The 17539-nt window shown below is 38.1% G+C and overlaps 1 protein-coding gene across 14 annotated transcripts in view; it reads left to right on the plus strand.

The window, feature by feature from the left end:
• The window catches only part of LOC117600737 (uncharacterized), a 225489-nt gene that overhangs the window by 126083 nt on the left and 81867 nt on the right, over positions 1-17539 (plus strand). For 6 of the 14 annotated variants that reach the window (XM_034316545.2, XM_034316542.2, XM_034316558.2 and 3 more), the window contains exon 2: positions 4606-4989. The exons of 5 other annotated variants lie outside the window; for them this stretch is intronic. In XM_034316545.2, coding sequence (XP_034172436.1) covers positions 4887-4989 — 103 coding nt within the window. In that variant the 5' untranslated portion in view covers positions 4606-4886. Of the gene's footprint in view, positions 1-4516; positions 4990-13564; positions 13646-17539 lie in introns of those variants that run through there. 3 more of the 14 variants (XM_076692859.1, XM_034316550.2, XM_034316543.2) reach the window with 2 other exon arrangements.

The following is a 17539-nucleotide window of genomic DNA, read 5'->3' on the forward strand; positions in this document are numbered from 1 at the left end:
AATCGTTGATATTTCTACTGCGGCGTCCAGTATGTCCAACCTACACAATAGAAAGCTCGATCTACTATTTAATAATTCAATTAGCTTATCTTCCCCGAACTCTTCTACAATTTTCATTCAATTGTTAACGTTCTTTGGCAAAGAAATTCGCGTTTGATGCTTTTTGAATTTCTTTGTCGCAGGGCAATTCGCGAGCGACGCATTTGTCCGTGAAACGAAGCGTTTCGTAAAGTCACGGACAAAGCGAGGGATTACTTACTAGCCGTTGTTTGAAGTCGTTTGAAAGAGATCTCGGTCGGTATGTCGAAACCAAGGCATCCTCAAGTGGCCTGTCCCTTGGGTGCTCTTAAATTCTTTCTGCTCCAGAAGCGCACCCTTCCACCAACTTCCTCCGAACTTGACGCCCGAGTCACGAAGCCATCTGTTACAGTTCGTCGAAGTTTCACTGCGAACGATCGTATTTATTCACACGGGATGAGAGATCTCGTATTTTTCACGAACGGATGAAGAGCTTTGAGAAGTTTGAACCCGCGGTACCGATTTGTTGGACCATCAGATCCTTCGAGGAAGATAGTTTCATTTTTTTTTTCTCTCTAACTAAAACAGTAACCCTTTCGCTATGATCGCCTCTGTATCTCATTAAACTTCGTCTAATTTAGGATAACACCAATTACGTGGTACACGTTGACTAATGCGATTAAAATTTCTGCAGTAAAAAATTTCTCTAATGGTCGAGTTTAATTTCAACTTTTACTCACTGACCCAACAACCACAAAACCAGTTTATATAGTTTTTATAATAATTAGCACTAACAAGCTTGGTTTTAGCTGAGATAAACTCTAAGAGATGATTTCACCCCTTAAGGGGATTTTTTATAAAAAAAATTGTCTCTTATTTTTAGTCTTTGGTAATGAAACATTTTTGAGATAATAAAATAAGATTAATATGATAACTTTGCATCATATCAGATTTTCGAGTGACCTGATAGTGACAGCTTCTCTGTCGTCGACACGTACTACGTTGAAGATCGAAATTTACCCTTGTAACGCATCAATTTAACCCTTTCCGGAATCCGTTTCACTCGATTAACTTTGAATTTGCAAGCGGAGAGAATTTGAAAATGGGTCACGTCAATCCTCCGTCGTCTCTCGATGGAACGAACGACAGGTTTCACTTTCTTATGGTACGCGATAAAAATTGCACTTGCCTACATAATGGAACCCCATCGCTGAGGTGAATAAGAAATTCGATCAGAAACGAGGCGATTCCACTCGCTATACTTGTGTCATTATTATTATTTTTACAGAAATATTAAAACCATTCGTGCTCTTTTCATCACGAATAAATTCTTCTTTCCTTTTAGTCTGTTTCAATGATATTCTCTTAGCAAAAGTACTGTGTAATCAATATTTAAGACAGAATAAAGTGTGCGTTTAAAGCAGGCGATTAACAAAGAACGAAAGAAAGAAACGGAACTGATTGCATTTTTCCACATGAATGCAATTGTAATAAGAATGGCTGCTTGAACATAAACGGATAGATGTTATTTTACGTTTGTTTTACACTCGTTCATTTTTTATTTGCTTGAATATTAATGAACGTGAAGAATGTTAAATGCTTTTACCCGGTTTTCGTGCAACTCGAACACAACATATTTTCCTAAATTTAATAATTTGGCATTTTAGTATTTTTGGTGTATCAATTTAAGGTTTAATATTTGATAAAAATGAATCCATAAATATTTCAGTAATAGTATTGATACAATATAATTGATTATTCGTTGATAGAAATAATACAGCAATCAGTTTATACTATGATGTTGTCCATTAGCAAATATCCAATTTTCATTCACTTAGAGTGTCGAGCAATATTGAACCACTGAAACCGTTTCCATTTCCCATAACAACTATTTATTTATATATTAATAGAATTATTTCAGTTTCAAAGGCAATTAATGTTTCCAACATAAATCTGATGTTCAAAATGTTCTTTACTTTTACACACCAATGGCACCCATGGCACTCGATCAATTAAATATTTATTTTGATAACACGTTTTATCATTAAACGCACATCATATATTTCCTGTGCAATTTCCACGTATCAGCCATGTAAGCTGTCATTTATTTCGTTTGACTTTTACCCTCATATCGTGGCACTCGTCGAGTATTAGGTCAAAGTTCACAAAGAGAGGAGGGTTGTTTCCCTTATCGGCGATCGAGCCACTGTCCCAGTGAGTTGCGTAAATATTTATACGATTACGAGGGTCGGACTTTGGTAGAGAAATCTTTATTATTTCAGGGATATGAAGACCTCTTCGATTCGCAAAATGAAACGTCCTCTGTGATCCTCCTCCCTTCTTCTTCTCCATTCACGTGCTCCGTTCGTCTGATCCTATAACCGAATTGGCCAGAGAATCGAAAGAGGTCCATAAATCGAGGGAGACGTCGATGCACCCTCTGTTAAGCTTTTCACGAGTGAAACGACGATCTAAAGCGTCTCTGTCGTTCGATGAGATTGGCGCAATGTTCCCTTTCAAGCAAGAAAATTGAAGCACTTTAAAATATATGCAATTAATTTGCCTAGCTCGAAGGTGACACTTTGATTGAAGCGATTCTCTTTCGTCTAGAATTTTGCTCGTGTTAGATTCGTTAGAAAGGAAACTGTTAACTCGAAATTTAACACTTGCCATCAGATTGGAAATGTTTATTAACAGTACATGTGTATTTGACAGGAATACTCGTTGGGTCGCCATTTAATATGCTTAATGTACTACACCCACTAAAATTCCGATAACTTTTAATCTCATTTAGAAGATCCACGTCTCCGCGAATATGTCATATTAATGCCTCAAGGGAGAAGGAGTTTCAAGCGGTGAATTACTTCTTTAAAAACGTTCTCTCGAATAACAAGAAATCCCATTCTTTTGTCTCGTCCCTTCCTGCTCTAAAGAGCAGGTCGCTGCTTTTCTACGAGCTCGATTCGCGTAAACTGCAAAGTTTCATTATAAATTAATGTCTCGACGTATCGTGGCACTGTTTTGCAATTGAAAAAGAAATTTTCCCATACAAAATTTCTCATTATTCAAGTTTCTCTACCATTCCTTTCTGACATTCGTGAAATAAAATTCAACTGGAGGATTGCACTTTTAATTATCTCAATTTCATTAGCGGAGCACTTAATTGGGATTCCATTATTCAGAAATCAAATAATTTATTTATCATCAGCAGATGGTATAAGTGTACGATCTCGAAATAATTAACGTATTTCATTAAAAGCAATTCGATGTCAATAATTGAGCTCCAAATTAATTAAAGTTATACTACCAATAAATGGTTGCTATTAATATTCCAATTCCATCGATAAAAAGGATCTATACCTGTCAAGAAATATTCAAAATGATAACTTATATTATTACTCGCGTCAGTAAGAGATAAGTTTACATTGGGATATGTTTGACAGAATTGAAGGATAAAACGAATGTAATTGGAACGTCGCAAATGTTATCCAGAAACGGTTCATTTCGCTGACAGGATCCCTGAACATTTCAACGGAAACTTCAATCCTACCTACTGAAGTGTATTCCCTGTATCGACGTTCCTATTATTTCGTTCGGAATCCCAGCTATTCGTGGCACTTGCTCGATGAAAACGGACACGCAGAATTTTCGTGAAACATAATCGTCCAGGCGAAACGTTCGTTGACGTCGAAATCAATGGTGACTGGGCATCACTTACCAACGTGTTTGTAATTGCTTTAGTCAGTGTCATTGACATTTTGCTTTATTGTACTTTGGACGTGCAGTAAAATCGAGGGTTGATTTTGGAGCTTTCAGATTTTTAGGTCGATCGAAATTAACTGTGACTTAAACAGGACACATTGGAAATGAAATATTCTATTTTTAATGGGACACAAGCATGTGCATCATCATTTACAGTATTATTATTTTCACGTTGTCAACTAATTTTGATATTCGTTGGCTCTTTGAAAAATTTATAAAAAATCAGAAATGGAGATAGATGAAGCTTACATAATTACCTGGCAGGAGCTGTATAGCCATCATAAAACTAGAAAATTTTAATACGTACACATCATTCTTCGTTTATCCATATATGATTCTTTTTCGTTTGTTCTGATCATGTTTCGAAAAATGTGCGTAGAGGAGAGTGCATTTTTCAGCTCTAAATAACTCGTTTGTAATGCGCAACCAGGTTCTTTCATTAATCTCGTGTTTCGGTTAGTATCAAATGAAAATACGACCAAGAGAAAAAAACTAAATGTTGAGGTATTTTCTACGCTAAATTATTCCCATCTCCCAATATTTGTTCGACGAAGCTATTACTTTTAGTGTCTTTTTTTTTTTTTTTTAACGAACATCTAAATATGCAGCAACACGCTCGCGTTTCGTTCAATATTGATTCATCCATTAAATTTCAATTGAAATATAAATAACGACAAGTTATCCGTACCGTGATGTAGAATTGAAAAATGTTTTTAAAGGGTTGTTAAACATTTTTGATATATTTGAAATCCTCCGCTGGTGATAGGTAAATTTGTCACGCTATCGAAACAGACTTTGATTATCACAGAATTTAATTTTCTTTAGTCTATTTTTCCTCTTGTGTATTTTTCACCGACTTCGATCGTGCATTTTCAAAAGGAAGAAGGGAAATGAATGAAACATTAGGCAATCCCCTGAAGGAATAAAGCGACATTTTGAAAAGAAAAAAGGGAAGAAAAGAATGGAGAAGGCACCGTCAAAAGGAAAGCCAGTGTTTCTTTGGCTGATTTGACGTTTTCGTGTACGCATATGTGAATGTGTGTGTGCATGCGTCTGCGAAACAACACGTTTTCATCGGTTCAGAACGGAAACTTGGAAGAAGAAAAATGGGAATATTGGGAAAATTGCTCTCATCGGTGTGTCTGGTGTCCATCTGGTGTCTGCTGATCGTCGAACCCATCCAGATTCAGGGGGAACAGGATCATCTGGGTAAATCATCCCTTTTTATTCTTTCTGTACTATTGATTTTCACATCGGAGTCGTACAATTTGTTGCTGGTATTCCAACTATCAGCGTATTTCAATTTCTAGAAAATTTGGAATGGAATTTCAAAATAATTACCACGTTTCACAGAGTTAATTGAATTAACGTCACATTGAAAAAGAGGAAATATTCTATATTTGATTGATATTTCATTTATAACATAAATTTTCTAATTACATCGGTAAAGTGAAAAATTAAACGTTTGTATCTTTAACAATATTTCACTAAAACTCATCTTATGAAGAAAAACTTATAAACGAAGATTGTTTATATTTTTTCCTGCCAAGCATGACGTGTTGTAAAACAAACCTTTTCATTTTATCCCGAGCGAGGGCTGGCCATGTTAAAAGTTTATGTGCAGACGCGCGGATGTTTCTACAAGAAATATTCTTGCAAAAGTGCAGCTATAAAGAATGATTTATCGCTGGCAGCACGAGAAGTGCTTGCTTTTTGTACGCTTTTACACCGTCAGTTATTTCGAGAATTATTATGCGGAAACGTTAACAGAAATATCGTCATATTTGTTCGCGTGCATCGGGCAAACATGTTCAATAAAACGATTCTTCTCCTTAAAATGTAAATAGGTTAAAGTGTCTACTTGTTCATCTATAAAGTTTCATTTAATTATTACCATACATGAATGGGAAACGAAAGGGTGTCAAAGCAAAAATTGATTATGATTCAAGAATAAATCAATATTTATTAAAAACAAACACGAGAGCAAAGGACTTGTGAATTTATCGTTGCATTCTATGAAATATTAATAGGTATAGGTGTGCTTTGTCCAATCGATATTTACTTTGCATATCGAGTTTGTTCCACTGATGTGTTACAATATATTGAACTCATATATTTTATTCTATCGATTATACAATTAACAAATAGAAACACATTTTTTACAATTACTTAGCACTTAATGCTAACTATTTGCAATAAATTCTATTGTAAAATATTCAGAATTCTTGTCAGGAAGATCTGTTAGGATATCAGATAGCTTCAGTGGATTCTCCGTTTGATTCGATTTAAATGAGAGCTTCCAGATGGGCGTGGGGTGAAAACACAGAAATATTGTTCGAATCTTCGTTGAAATCCTGCCTAGAGGCGGTTCGATCGAGCAAAAGCACAAATTTCATTAAATCAACCACATAAATCCACTATTACCTTTGTTCGATAACTTCGAAACGTTGAACACATATCTTCCCTGATCTTTCGAACGTTCAGAATGTCGGAATGAGAATCCAGGGAAACGGAATACAATCGGTATACAGGGGAAAAGGGATTCTCGTTTGATTCGTATCCTCGGCAAAAATGATTAACAATCAGATGGGAAACGTTGGATTCCAGTTTTACAACCGATTCCCTATTTCCAATCAGCAATCGTCTAAAAAATTGCAGATCTTCGGTTTGATAATTTTTGATATCTTGATGAACCACGTTGACGCGTTCGTCCAGAATTCACCGCACGGTACATTAAATCTGTGATTGCTTTTTTCGTTGCAACAATCAAAAGTAGGAAAATTGTCGTTTTTATTATTCCTTCTATCGCCTAAATTAAAATCTAAAGGAATAATTTTTAGAAAATTAAAATAGTAAAATCCTAATTTGAATTTAAATTCTCAAATTTCTGAATGGTTCATCTTTCAAGGATTAAAGAGTACAAAACAACAAATGAAAAAAACGGAAAATCGAGGTCTACTTTTGATAAAAACGTCACGGAGATCGATCGGTGATACCCGATAAATACAAGCTCGCCTCCATCGTGTTCGATTTCTGGTTCGTTGAAAACCAATGCAGGGTTGGATGAATGCTTTTTGTCCTCGCCATTCGAGGTACCTCTGTTCAATCGTTCTTTCACGCGTACGAGTAGCTCAAGGTCCATGGTTCGAGACTTCATTTCCGGAAAGCCGAGCCACCACGAATTACTTAGTCGGAGAATCTAATAACTTTGATCGGTTTTCATGACGATGAACAGACACGACCGGGTTCGAAGAGAATAGGTGGCAGAGATGGATGCCGGCTAATGGAGACAAATGGACGCGTAAGAACAGGAGAGGGTTGCTAGAGTGGGTATGAAATACTGAAGGTGCCTGGAGAAAAAGTCGAAATTTTAAGGTTTCAGCCCGATGGAGGATGGATGAGTGATTGATGCTTAATAATTAAACGGATTCTCAAATCCTTCGCATTCTCTGGGGGGAAAAAGTGTGAAATTGAAGGCTCGAGATAGATCACTGTATTTTCAAGCTATTTTTAGCGAAACGGTGTTCCACTTTTCGTGGTACACCTTTATCGATAGATTTTAATCAAGTAAATTGAAATAATATTAGAATTAATATGATGATTGGTACAGTGAAACTGTTGGAAATTTCATTAGTTGATCATAAGTTTTCGAAACTATATCGGTAGCATCGATGATGATTGGATGCATCGATGGTCGAAGGTGAAACAGCACTCTAGGCTGCTGACACTGACACCGTAAATAATTCGTGGTCGTCACTTTGAATCGCGCCTTGTCATGCAAATGTCGTTTCTATTGCATTTTGGTCACAGACGCCAAGGAAATTTCTACGCTCGGTTTCCCATTCCGCTGAATTTGATCAAATTAGCTGATAAAGGCAGTTGCTACCGGTCTGCACTCCGTTACCTCTGATCAATTGCTGTCACCGCGTTTATGGATGTTTTGCTGAATGGTGGTTGGAATTGTAACAGATACAGAAATGCATCGATGAACAGACATTTTGGCTATCGTTGACCGTGTTCGTTATCACGTCAACATCGAAACGTGAAATAATTAAAAAATGAATCTATTATATTGACAAATGATAATCATCATTTGTTAATACAATATCATTTTTCACGTATCGATTTTTCCACGAGAAATCTCATTTCACGAGTCAGCTACAGCAGGAATATACCTTCACGCTGATTTCATCGAAATTTCATGCAAAAATGGAATTCCACGTGGCTGCAAGTCAATCTCTGTTCGAAGCCGGTGGCGTCACTCAATTTCTATTTCCATCGAATTTGACGTACAAACGGAAAATCGATGAAGAAAATCTCGTCTAGAAACGATTCTTTTGAGCCGACGGAACTTCGACAAACGTGCTTTCTGTTGCATCGAATCACCACCGAGATCGTAATTCCACGTTTTGAATCTATCACGAAACAATTTTAAATTTACATTTCGGTATTTGCCGTTCGAACATTGTTTGCCAGATATCGTAGCGGAGACAATTTCACGAAATTTATTTGCGAGCAGGCAAATTTGTTCGATTAATACGCATCGTTGGTAATGAAGGTCGACAAGCAAACATAAATAATGCGGTCACTTGGAATTTCTATTAGCATTCAGTAATATTTCATTTATGAACAAGTCAAGTGATAAGCAATTGATCAGAGGGGAAAACGTGAAATCCGTTGAACGGAAAGAATCATTGGACCGTATGAATGAAGCGACTTGTCGTCTTCTTTAGATGGTCCGAGGAATTGATTATCCTCGAAGGTAAACAGCTTCTTGGCTGGTAAGAAAAAGAAAAGGTGCTCGATGAGGATCGAGAGCAGTGGAACGGGCTCATCACAAGACGTAATCTTCCGTAATTAATCGACGAGTGGCGGTTTAACTGGCGAGTAAAAGGGAGAAGCCGGTAGGTGCTGGGTTCTCGTGTCTAAGAGCGCCTAAATCCGCTTAATTACCTGCCTCTCGTTTGATTCCCGCCTGCTCGTCTTGTTTCCTTTGTGCCCTTGCCTCGAGAGGATGATCGAGAGGAGGCTATTTCAGTCGGAAACTGGCACGGATACGCTTTAAGAAAGACGTCAAGAAATTATAAATGCGACGATTCGTCTCGATTCTAGAACCTCTTGCTAAAAGAACGATTAACAGTCTTTCAAGGCTTTCATGGTCAATGGAAACGATCTCTTTATGGTACTCTACGAAAGTATATACCTATCTATGTATTCCTTTTCTTTTCATTATCTATTTAAATTCTAATGTCACACGTTCATTGTTTCCATGACAATAGAATTCAAGATTTCATTTAAAAATTAATTTATTTACACATAATGGGAATTGTTCCGAATTAATTGAAGAGATTAACTCCATCTGAAATACCTTCCTCCCAATTTAATTGATCAGCTGGTCAATTAAAACAGCCATTAGCTGATGGTTAATCCCAATAATACCCTTACCTGATTAACCACCCGAAATGATACCTGATCGAAATTCTGCGACGATACCACCATCGGATCAGTAACCTATGATAGGTACACAGGTATTTCAGCACTGTACATCATTATCTTGATAAAGTTCAGTGCACTGCTTATAGGACGTGAATCTATTGATGTTATATTTCTCTTTTAAACTTGAAAAAGAGGTTGTCGCTAGTTTAAGAGTAGTTCGAAGTGTACGGAAGTTTAGCACCATCAGTGTTCGACACACTTTTAAACTTGGACGATATTGTTACCGCGAAAACACAGGAAGACGGTGGTACAAGTTGGAAATGGTTCCTTTTACGATTCCTTCCATGAAATTAGATTTTCCTTAAAGATTCACGAAGAAGCAATAAAGTCAAGAATTACGAACTTCCTGCCGCTCTGAAAGATGTAATTTTATTACCGTTTAAAGTAATTAGGAACGGGAATTGTCTTTCGTCTTGTTTACAGTTCAACAACAGCGCTACGATGCACTGATTTCATTATTTATTGCAATATATAACAAATGTTATTGGTCAGGATTTATTTAAGAGTGTTTCTGATAAATATTTTAGTACAAGAATTTACGATCACAATGTCGTTACCTGTAAGTGTACCCAATATCCTGTATATCCTTAGAAAGGCGAAAACTGTAAATTTCAATTTTACCAGCCAGAAAGTGTGCAATAACCACGGCGATGATATAACATTACACTCATAATCTGGTATAATATCGTTATCCAGGCGAGAAGGAAAACTGTAATGTTCTCTTTGGGCGATTGTCAGTGTCCAGTTTCGAAATTGCTTCTTAGCTACTTTTCAGCAGTTTTGCCCTGCTGCCCGTTACGCAGCAACAGAAACTTTAGAACTGTGTCAAGCGTTAATAACCCCGTTGAATTTCCTTCCCTTCAAACTTGTCTGGAGCAGATCTCAGCCGATGCCAAACTTTCGTCTGGTAGATGGAAATATCGTTCTATGATACATTTATATATCCCCTTGAAATATAACAATTATTGAAAGGATCTAAGGAACTAATAAAAAAGTTGATTATCTTCACCGTCATCGTGTCATCTGTGACCTAAATGGAACCAATTTCAAAGCACCAGATGTCAAGAATAAACGTCATTAATTTCTTTGACTGGCAATTCGATTCGCTCTATAATTTATTTTTAGCTTAGAGCCATCTAAAACCCTTCTGTTAATTCTATCATCAACCCTTTCTATATCGGAGTAGAAAAATAAAATAGAAAATGTTGGAAAATAAGAAACCCCTCGCATGTCGAGAATGAGGAACGAGAAGAAAGCAGAGAGGAAAATGTGGAATTACCCAGAACTATAATACAGGGGACAAAGGGTACACTCAGGTAAATGAGAGGAGAACAAGGCCGTAGCATAATTCGTCGTTTCTCAATGCTTGTTTCCTTTAGCAACGGAAAATGGAGAGCATCGAGTCACGAAGACGTTGGCAGGGAAACAATTGGAATTTCAGCGGTCGGGCTCGAAGGAAAAAGTCGGTTGTCCAAGTGACACGGCCCGAAACTGGTACAATGGGGTTAGAAACGAGAGTCGAAGTCAGGACTGTCTTCCTGTGCGGCAAAAAAAGCAGCAGCGTAGCGGAGAAAACAGCACAGCTGTGCTTGAAAGCAATACCGTAGAAACGCTTTCCATCGAGGACGTGTGTCACCGCGTTAAAGAATTTTCGATTGCGAGCTGCAACAGACAGGGTTGCTTTTAACCCGACCACCGCCTCTAACTTATGCTACTTTACGATTTTATTCCATTTTTTTTATTGATTTTGTTAAGGCACATGTCAGGTATTTTATGCCAGCAATACGAGGTATTTCAGGATCCACCCTGGTTCCCAAGGTGGAGTAGAGTTTATCGAGTCGAAGTTGGTCAGAGAAAATATCTTCCACGAAAAGGGAGAAAGAAAGAAGAAGGTTGCGGAAGACAGCAGATTCGAGATTTTTAGAGAATCCAGTAGAAGTGTCGAATATCCTCGTGTTAGTACCGAAAAACTTTCAGGGAGACCGTATTAATCTTACTTATCCATAGCTTCTGGTTGTACTTTCATTCCATCGATCTTTCCACCCTTATTTTTCGATTCTCCTTCGAAGCTGGACATCTAGCAAAGATGTATTCCTATTGAAAGCGAATGAAATTTTTAAATACTTTCTTCTTTACAAATGTATATAATTTCTATAATTCTTTCAAAGCCATTTCGTAAGTTATTTTTCTATTTAAAATCCAGAAACCTTTTCGACCGAACAGCAACGCGTTCGAATACTTTTTCCACGCCATAGTATGTAAAAAGGCGAAAAGAAAGAAGGGGTTGAGGGAAGGTTTCCTCTAACATTGTGGATAGTCCACATGATTCGAAGCTCGTAAAGCTGCCACGTAACGTTTCGCCCATAAAATAGTTCTCCGGTAAAACGTTACACCAACATTCAGGGCATGGTAGTACAGTTTCTCAAGCTTCGAAGTTGCTGTCTGAAAAGGAGAAAACAGCCGTCAACTTGGTGATATCGGTGAAATAAATTGTGGGAACCATAGGTCGTTGTGTCGTGAAAAGCGTGTCGTTTTCAATAGCTTCAATAAAAGCGAACGCGAGAATAAGACGCATGCAGACTGTGCAAATATAATTCCGGTTCTGCTTTTGTGCTTTCTAAAGAACAGTTTCTATAAAAAAAATACAAGAGTTTCTGAAATTATTTCTAAAAAAAATTTTCCATCATTTTCCTCTTCGATTCCATTTGTCGGTTCATTTCACCCTTCACTGCAATCAAATATCAGCAGGTAAATAAAGCTGTAAAAAAAAATTCATAAAGTACACAATATATATATCAAACGCACACATGATTGAAACACGTTATTCAAAGGGTGAATTGAACACGGAGACGGGTAAAATAATACAAAAGCTCTCTTGGCTGATGAACGTTTTTTCATAACAAGGGAAAATAGTAATTGTTAGTAGAGGAGAGAACAAAACGAGTTTCTCTCGGTCGCGACACAAAGCACGCTTCGAACTTCTCTGGAAACAATAATCCACTTATGTCAGTTTAGTGTGCGGGAAAACGAGTTACAACGAACGTCCGGCTCCCGTAACTTTTTAATGTCGTTAACGTATGTTCCGTCGCGCATATTTGCGCGGGTGTACGTTATTTATCAAGCAAGCGGTGGCTCACAGGGTTTAATCTGTACGGTATTAAGGAGTTTCGTATTTCTACAGACGTGGCTCGATCGAAATTAAAAACAGGCAGGTATTTTGCTAACTTTATACGAACACTGTTGAAATTCACAGGATTACTATTCTGAGAACGGCGTATAGACTAAATAATATTAATTTCATTAGTTTCACCGGTTCTTCTCTTATTAATTATTCGATTAAATTATATTTTAGAGTCACCAGTGACCCCTATGGCAACTCGTGCGTTAATTTAAACAGTTGGATATGAAAAGAGATCGAAATCATTGAACCAGAAAGAAGGACACTTATTAAAGTTCCTTGCGGTCTGTAAATAGCAGAAGACGTGAACGTGGAATTTTAACGGCTCGAATTATTAACGTTCCGCTGTTTGCTTTTCAAATTATGTTCAAATAAGAGGGCTGCAAAGTAGACTCCAACAAGAATATAACTGTGAAACCGTGACATTTTTGTGGTCCAGTTGTTACTGAATTATTAAATGTGTAACCGGATTAATTTTGCGTAAGTGGAGAAAAGGTGGACAAGAACGTATAATATCTAATAAAAATTATCATCTAAGATTTTAGCATACTTAAAAAATTGCCACCCCTTTTGTTTTTCTTCGCCAAAGATAGCTCGAAAAATCCATAAATTACCCTCACGGAAGACGATCAATCTCCCCGGGCAGAAAAATCTATTTTCGTGATGTTATTTCGCGCGTGAAGAATAAGCGCGATTTTAACAAGGCGGATCATTAAGGTTTTCTAATTGCGACGGATGTTCGGGTTGCTGTAAGTTCGAACTTCCTCGAGAAGCTGCTTCGATAAATTACTCGGCTTCTTTCTTCCGTTCTAGCGAGTCGTCACGCGAGCAAGAAGAATCGCACGAATCGTCAGAATTCCGTGGCGATTCCACGAAAGCCTAGGTCGCGACCAACCGAGGAAAAATTTAGTTTGTTGCCGGCAACGACGCGAATAACCGAGCGGAAAACGTGGGCGCCATGAAAATACATTTCCTCCGTGATGCATCTTTCTCTTTATGGTAAACACTGTCGAGAGAAAATCGTGATAAAGCGGGATAAATTTTAACAATAAAATGAATTTACTGTAATTATTATTTATAACTAACCTAAGTATTTTCTTTTTGTTTCAGGTAAGTTATCGAACTTCCCATGGAAAAATCTCCTACTGAGGCCAGGATGGTAGAATAAATTCAAGCCGTCTCTAACCATAAGTATTTATTTCATATTTATTATTAACACAGTACAGTGATAAATATCTTCCATTATTTATTTTTCAAATTAATGATTCAGTATGTAACACGCGTTCGGAAATCCCATTAGATTTAACATTTCAATTTATTTGGTAAATTTTGTAAATGAAACGAGGCTCGCAGAAAAGCTCCTTCTCCTGTCGAACGAAGCTCTTGAACAATGCGTTAAAATAAGAATCCAAAAGAAGTGAAGGGCAGTTTAGAAACTCCTCGATAGTCTGCATTGTTTTTAGATGCACGTGTACAAGTCGATTCTCGCAGCTCGTGAATCGAGGGTAAAGTGTCCTGCTGTTGGCATGCAATGAAACAGAAATAGCCCTCTTTTTCTCGCTTATCGATGCTTATGCACCGTGTCTTCGTATATCTCGAATCTTCCTTTCAAGTTCGATCATTCTGCGGGCAATAAAGTAGCGCTAGATGAAAGCAAACGCGGATTTACAGAATATCTCAAAAAGGTATGCAATTTACAGCGTAATCATAAAAATTTCCAAGTACTAAAATCAGATCCACGTCTGATAAAGCACTTGGAAATTGATCCTCTTTGCACGTGATAAAACAGGAATGATGGAGGGCAAGCAGACAGGAGTAGGAGTCTAAAAGCGGCGGGAAACCTCGAAAATATCGGCTACAATGGATCCCAGAAGTGCGAACACGTGGCCATGTACACGTCAGAATGCACGTTGCAAGTCCCGACGATGACGGGGCGAGCAAAGGGTGCATTCTTCGCTGACGGATCCGTCCTCGAACGCGAGAGACCGAGTGGCTGTGGCCGAGAAACGCGTGTTTCGTCGAACGGATTATTTTCGTCGCGGTAAAAAGAGCGTCGCGACGCGAGAGAATAGGGAACGGGGGAATGCAAGTGGGAACTTTCACGATGCTGGAACGTCGAAGATGCGAAGCACCAGGTGCACGCTCGACCCGCGATCTTTGATTTTTCCTCGGGTAGCAGATGGTGCAGTCAAAGAGGCCAGGATCGTTGACTCCGTTCTAGTTGAATGGAAACAGGAAAGCTACGAGGACAGGGTATTAGGGGATTGGGTGGAATTCATTGAAATCGTGAGACACATTTCGGTGATGCAAATGTGTAACGGGTTGATTCCGTTCCAGCTTGGTCTAGGAAACGAAGGTGGTTCTCGTATTGTTGTGTTGGGTGCTCCGCAAGACATTGTTCGATATAGACCGCAAACAATACAAGTGTACCGTTCCCACATGTCTCTGTCTGGACACAGACAATGCGTACTTGGTACACCGCGAATCCTTACTAATTTCAAGGAAACTTTGTGGGGTTGTAAAGTGATCCATGTCGAGATTAAGGCTAGCCTTCGTGCATACCCAATTTAAATTTCTGAAAATCTCATCTCCATTCCACGAATACTATTCGGAATATCTCGTTACTTTCAAAAAATCCCTCGATCACTCTGTACTTAACAAAAGATCGCACACATTCGCACACGTACAACACACTACTACATAGATACGATCGAACTACCAGTGTAAGAATCTGTGGAAAATAGGGATCTGGGAATCAAACCCGAGTCTCCAGCTTCTAGCCTCCTACCTTATCCATTACGCCAATGTCAACCCCCTGTCATCCCTACTTTCATGATTCCTCTTATTGGGTATGCGGGTCCTGATCCCATATATAGTCACTTTCGCATTTCTACAAACGAGCCTGACATTTATTTCCTCTCGGTAACATAAAAAACACGGATGGTTATTAAGGCATTAGGTGTAGAAATAAATTCTCTCTTACCTTGGGTAAATGAAATTGTATCGCAACTCTTTAGTGGAAATAATGTTAGGTAAATTCGAGTTGCATTAATTTCATGATTCAAATTCGCGACCGTGACTGGATATAAAATTAGCATGACATCTGCAAAAAGCAGACATTATTTTCCCCTCTTTCGTTGATCTTTGATCTCGATCCTGGCTCCGCGAACGTTAGGCAGGGAATCGTGAAACGTCCTACAGTTTATTTTACTTTGTACTCTCTCCACGCTTTGTGCCTTTGCTCGGGAACTACTCCGGCAACGATAACGAAATTGTACGGCGACGTAATGCGGCTCAAATTGTCTGCTAGGAACGTTTTGGTAATTTCATGGCTACGGGCTTTATCAGAGGCTGGGCTGTGTCGCTTTATCGAGAGGGGGATCGAAGTTGAAGGGTAACTGCGTTGTGTTCAACAATTATCACCGTTTCATTTACGATAAGAATCGATTAGCAACCACTTTTATTCAGGATAAACGCTGGGAAAATTGCTGTTGCATCGTATGTGGGTGCCATTAGCCGAATGCATTAATTTTCAGAAAACAAATGAGTGATTAATTGTTTTATTGCTTTTGATCATTTACTTCACCAGCAATTTTCATATCTTCGAAGCTGATCGTTTGGTGGACGCTTTTATCATGAAAGCAAATATTTTGTAGGTGGAACAGGAAGCGGTATATTTCCGTTTCTTGGTTTAATCTCCGGTCTCGCATTCGGTGCGCCCTATGAAAAGGGTACAGAGACGATGCCGGAACTCGTTTCGCTTCCTGCTGTCGTCTTTTCCTTTAATAACACCCCTGCTGTTGGCATCGCTGGAAATTTTCGTTGATTCTCGATTGCAATTTAACGACTGTATCGATTTTCGTGTCAACCTGTCGCCTGGATGCTTTCGATTTTGACAAAACATAATTAACGATCTATTATAAAAATCATTTATTTAACAGCTTAACTGTTGTGGAGAACGGCGCTCCAAATTGTTTCAAATAATAGGATAATTAAAGGACGATAAAAGAAACTTACATTTTTAATGATAATCCTGTTATACTAATGGCACAATGAAAATTTAAATTCACAAAATTGAATTAAGTGCCTTACTATTAGGCACTCAGAATGAATTTTTAATTGTATAAATAATTTATGAAGCAAGTCTTGCATTTAATGTTCAGCTGTTATTAAAGTAAACAGAAAACATTGGATTACTTCAGAATAACAATCCGGGCTCTAATTATCCTTGAATCAGACAATATTGTGCAGTAACAGGAAGCAGGTTGGCACGATTATCTCGACCCAACAGTCGGGGCTGGAACTTAAGAATTCTTTGCATTAACAGAAGTTTTTACCCAAGTCTTGCAGACCAGGGCTATCCAACCTTCTTTAAAAGGAAACTTTCTTTAGCATTTGTACATACTATGAATGCAGGATAAAATCTTGACTTAATTGGTTGTTCTTGATTGGACAAGAATAAGCTCTGCAATTACATTATCGCGCTTAATAAATTGGTTCGCCTTACGATTTTTTCTTCTAGTAATGGACGAAGAAAAATATTTCTTTTATGGTATTTTCCATTTTTCGAAAAATAAATTTTATGTCTAACATTCGATAACATTATCTTTATTCTGTTTCAATTTTGAAGAATTGTTGGTGGAAATTTTCAATACAAATTTCCAGCATTTCTGGCTGGAAAAAAAAAGACTTGCCAGTTCATTCGAGGTTCATTTAAAATTCAAATGCTCTGAACTTCGTTGGACGTCTCGCTCGCGCTTCCACCTGAATGGAAAAATCACGTGGATGTTTCGATGCTGAAAATTCAGCGCGTTACGCTCCATTATGGCCGGGTAAAAAAAAATTTGTTTACACGGTAATCGAATTCTTTCCCGTGGCTGGTGGTTGTTTCGCGAATCACGCATGGAAATTCCACAGTTCCAGCATGGTATCGTTACCGAAACGACGTCGCTTTGATTGTCTATTGAAATTTGCGCCGATCGTTGACTCTGGACCTTCCACCGACTATCTGTAGCTAAACTAACTTCCGATTTCGAACAACATTTATGCGAATGATCGCGAATACGGGCAAGTTGAATACTCCCC

This window comes from Osmia lignaria, chromosome 16 (assembly GCF_051020975.1).
Source record: "Osmia lignaria lignaria isolate PbOS001 chromosome 16, iyOsmLign1, whole genome shotgun sequence".
Taxonomy (NCBI): Eukaryota; Metazoa; Arthropoda; class Insecta; order Hymenoptera; family Megachilidae; genus Osmia; species Osmia lignaria.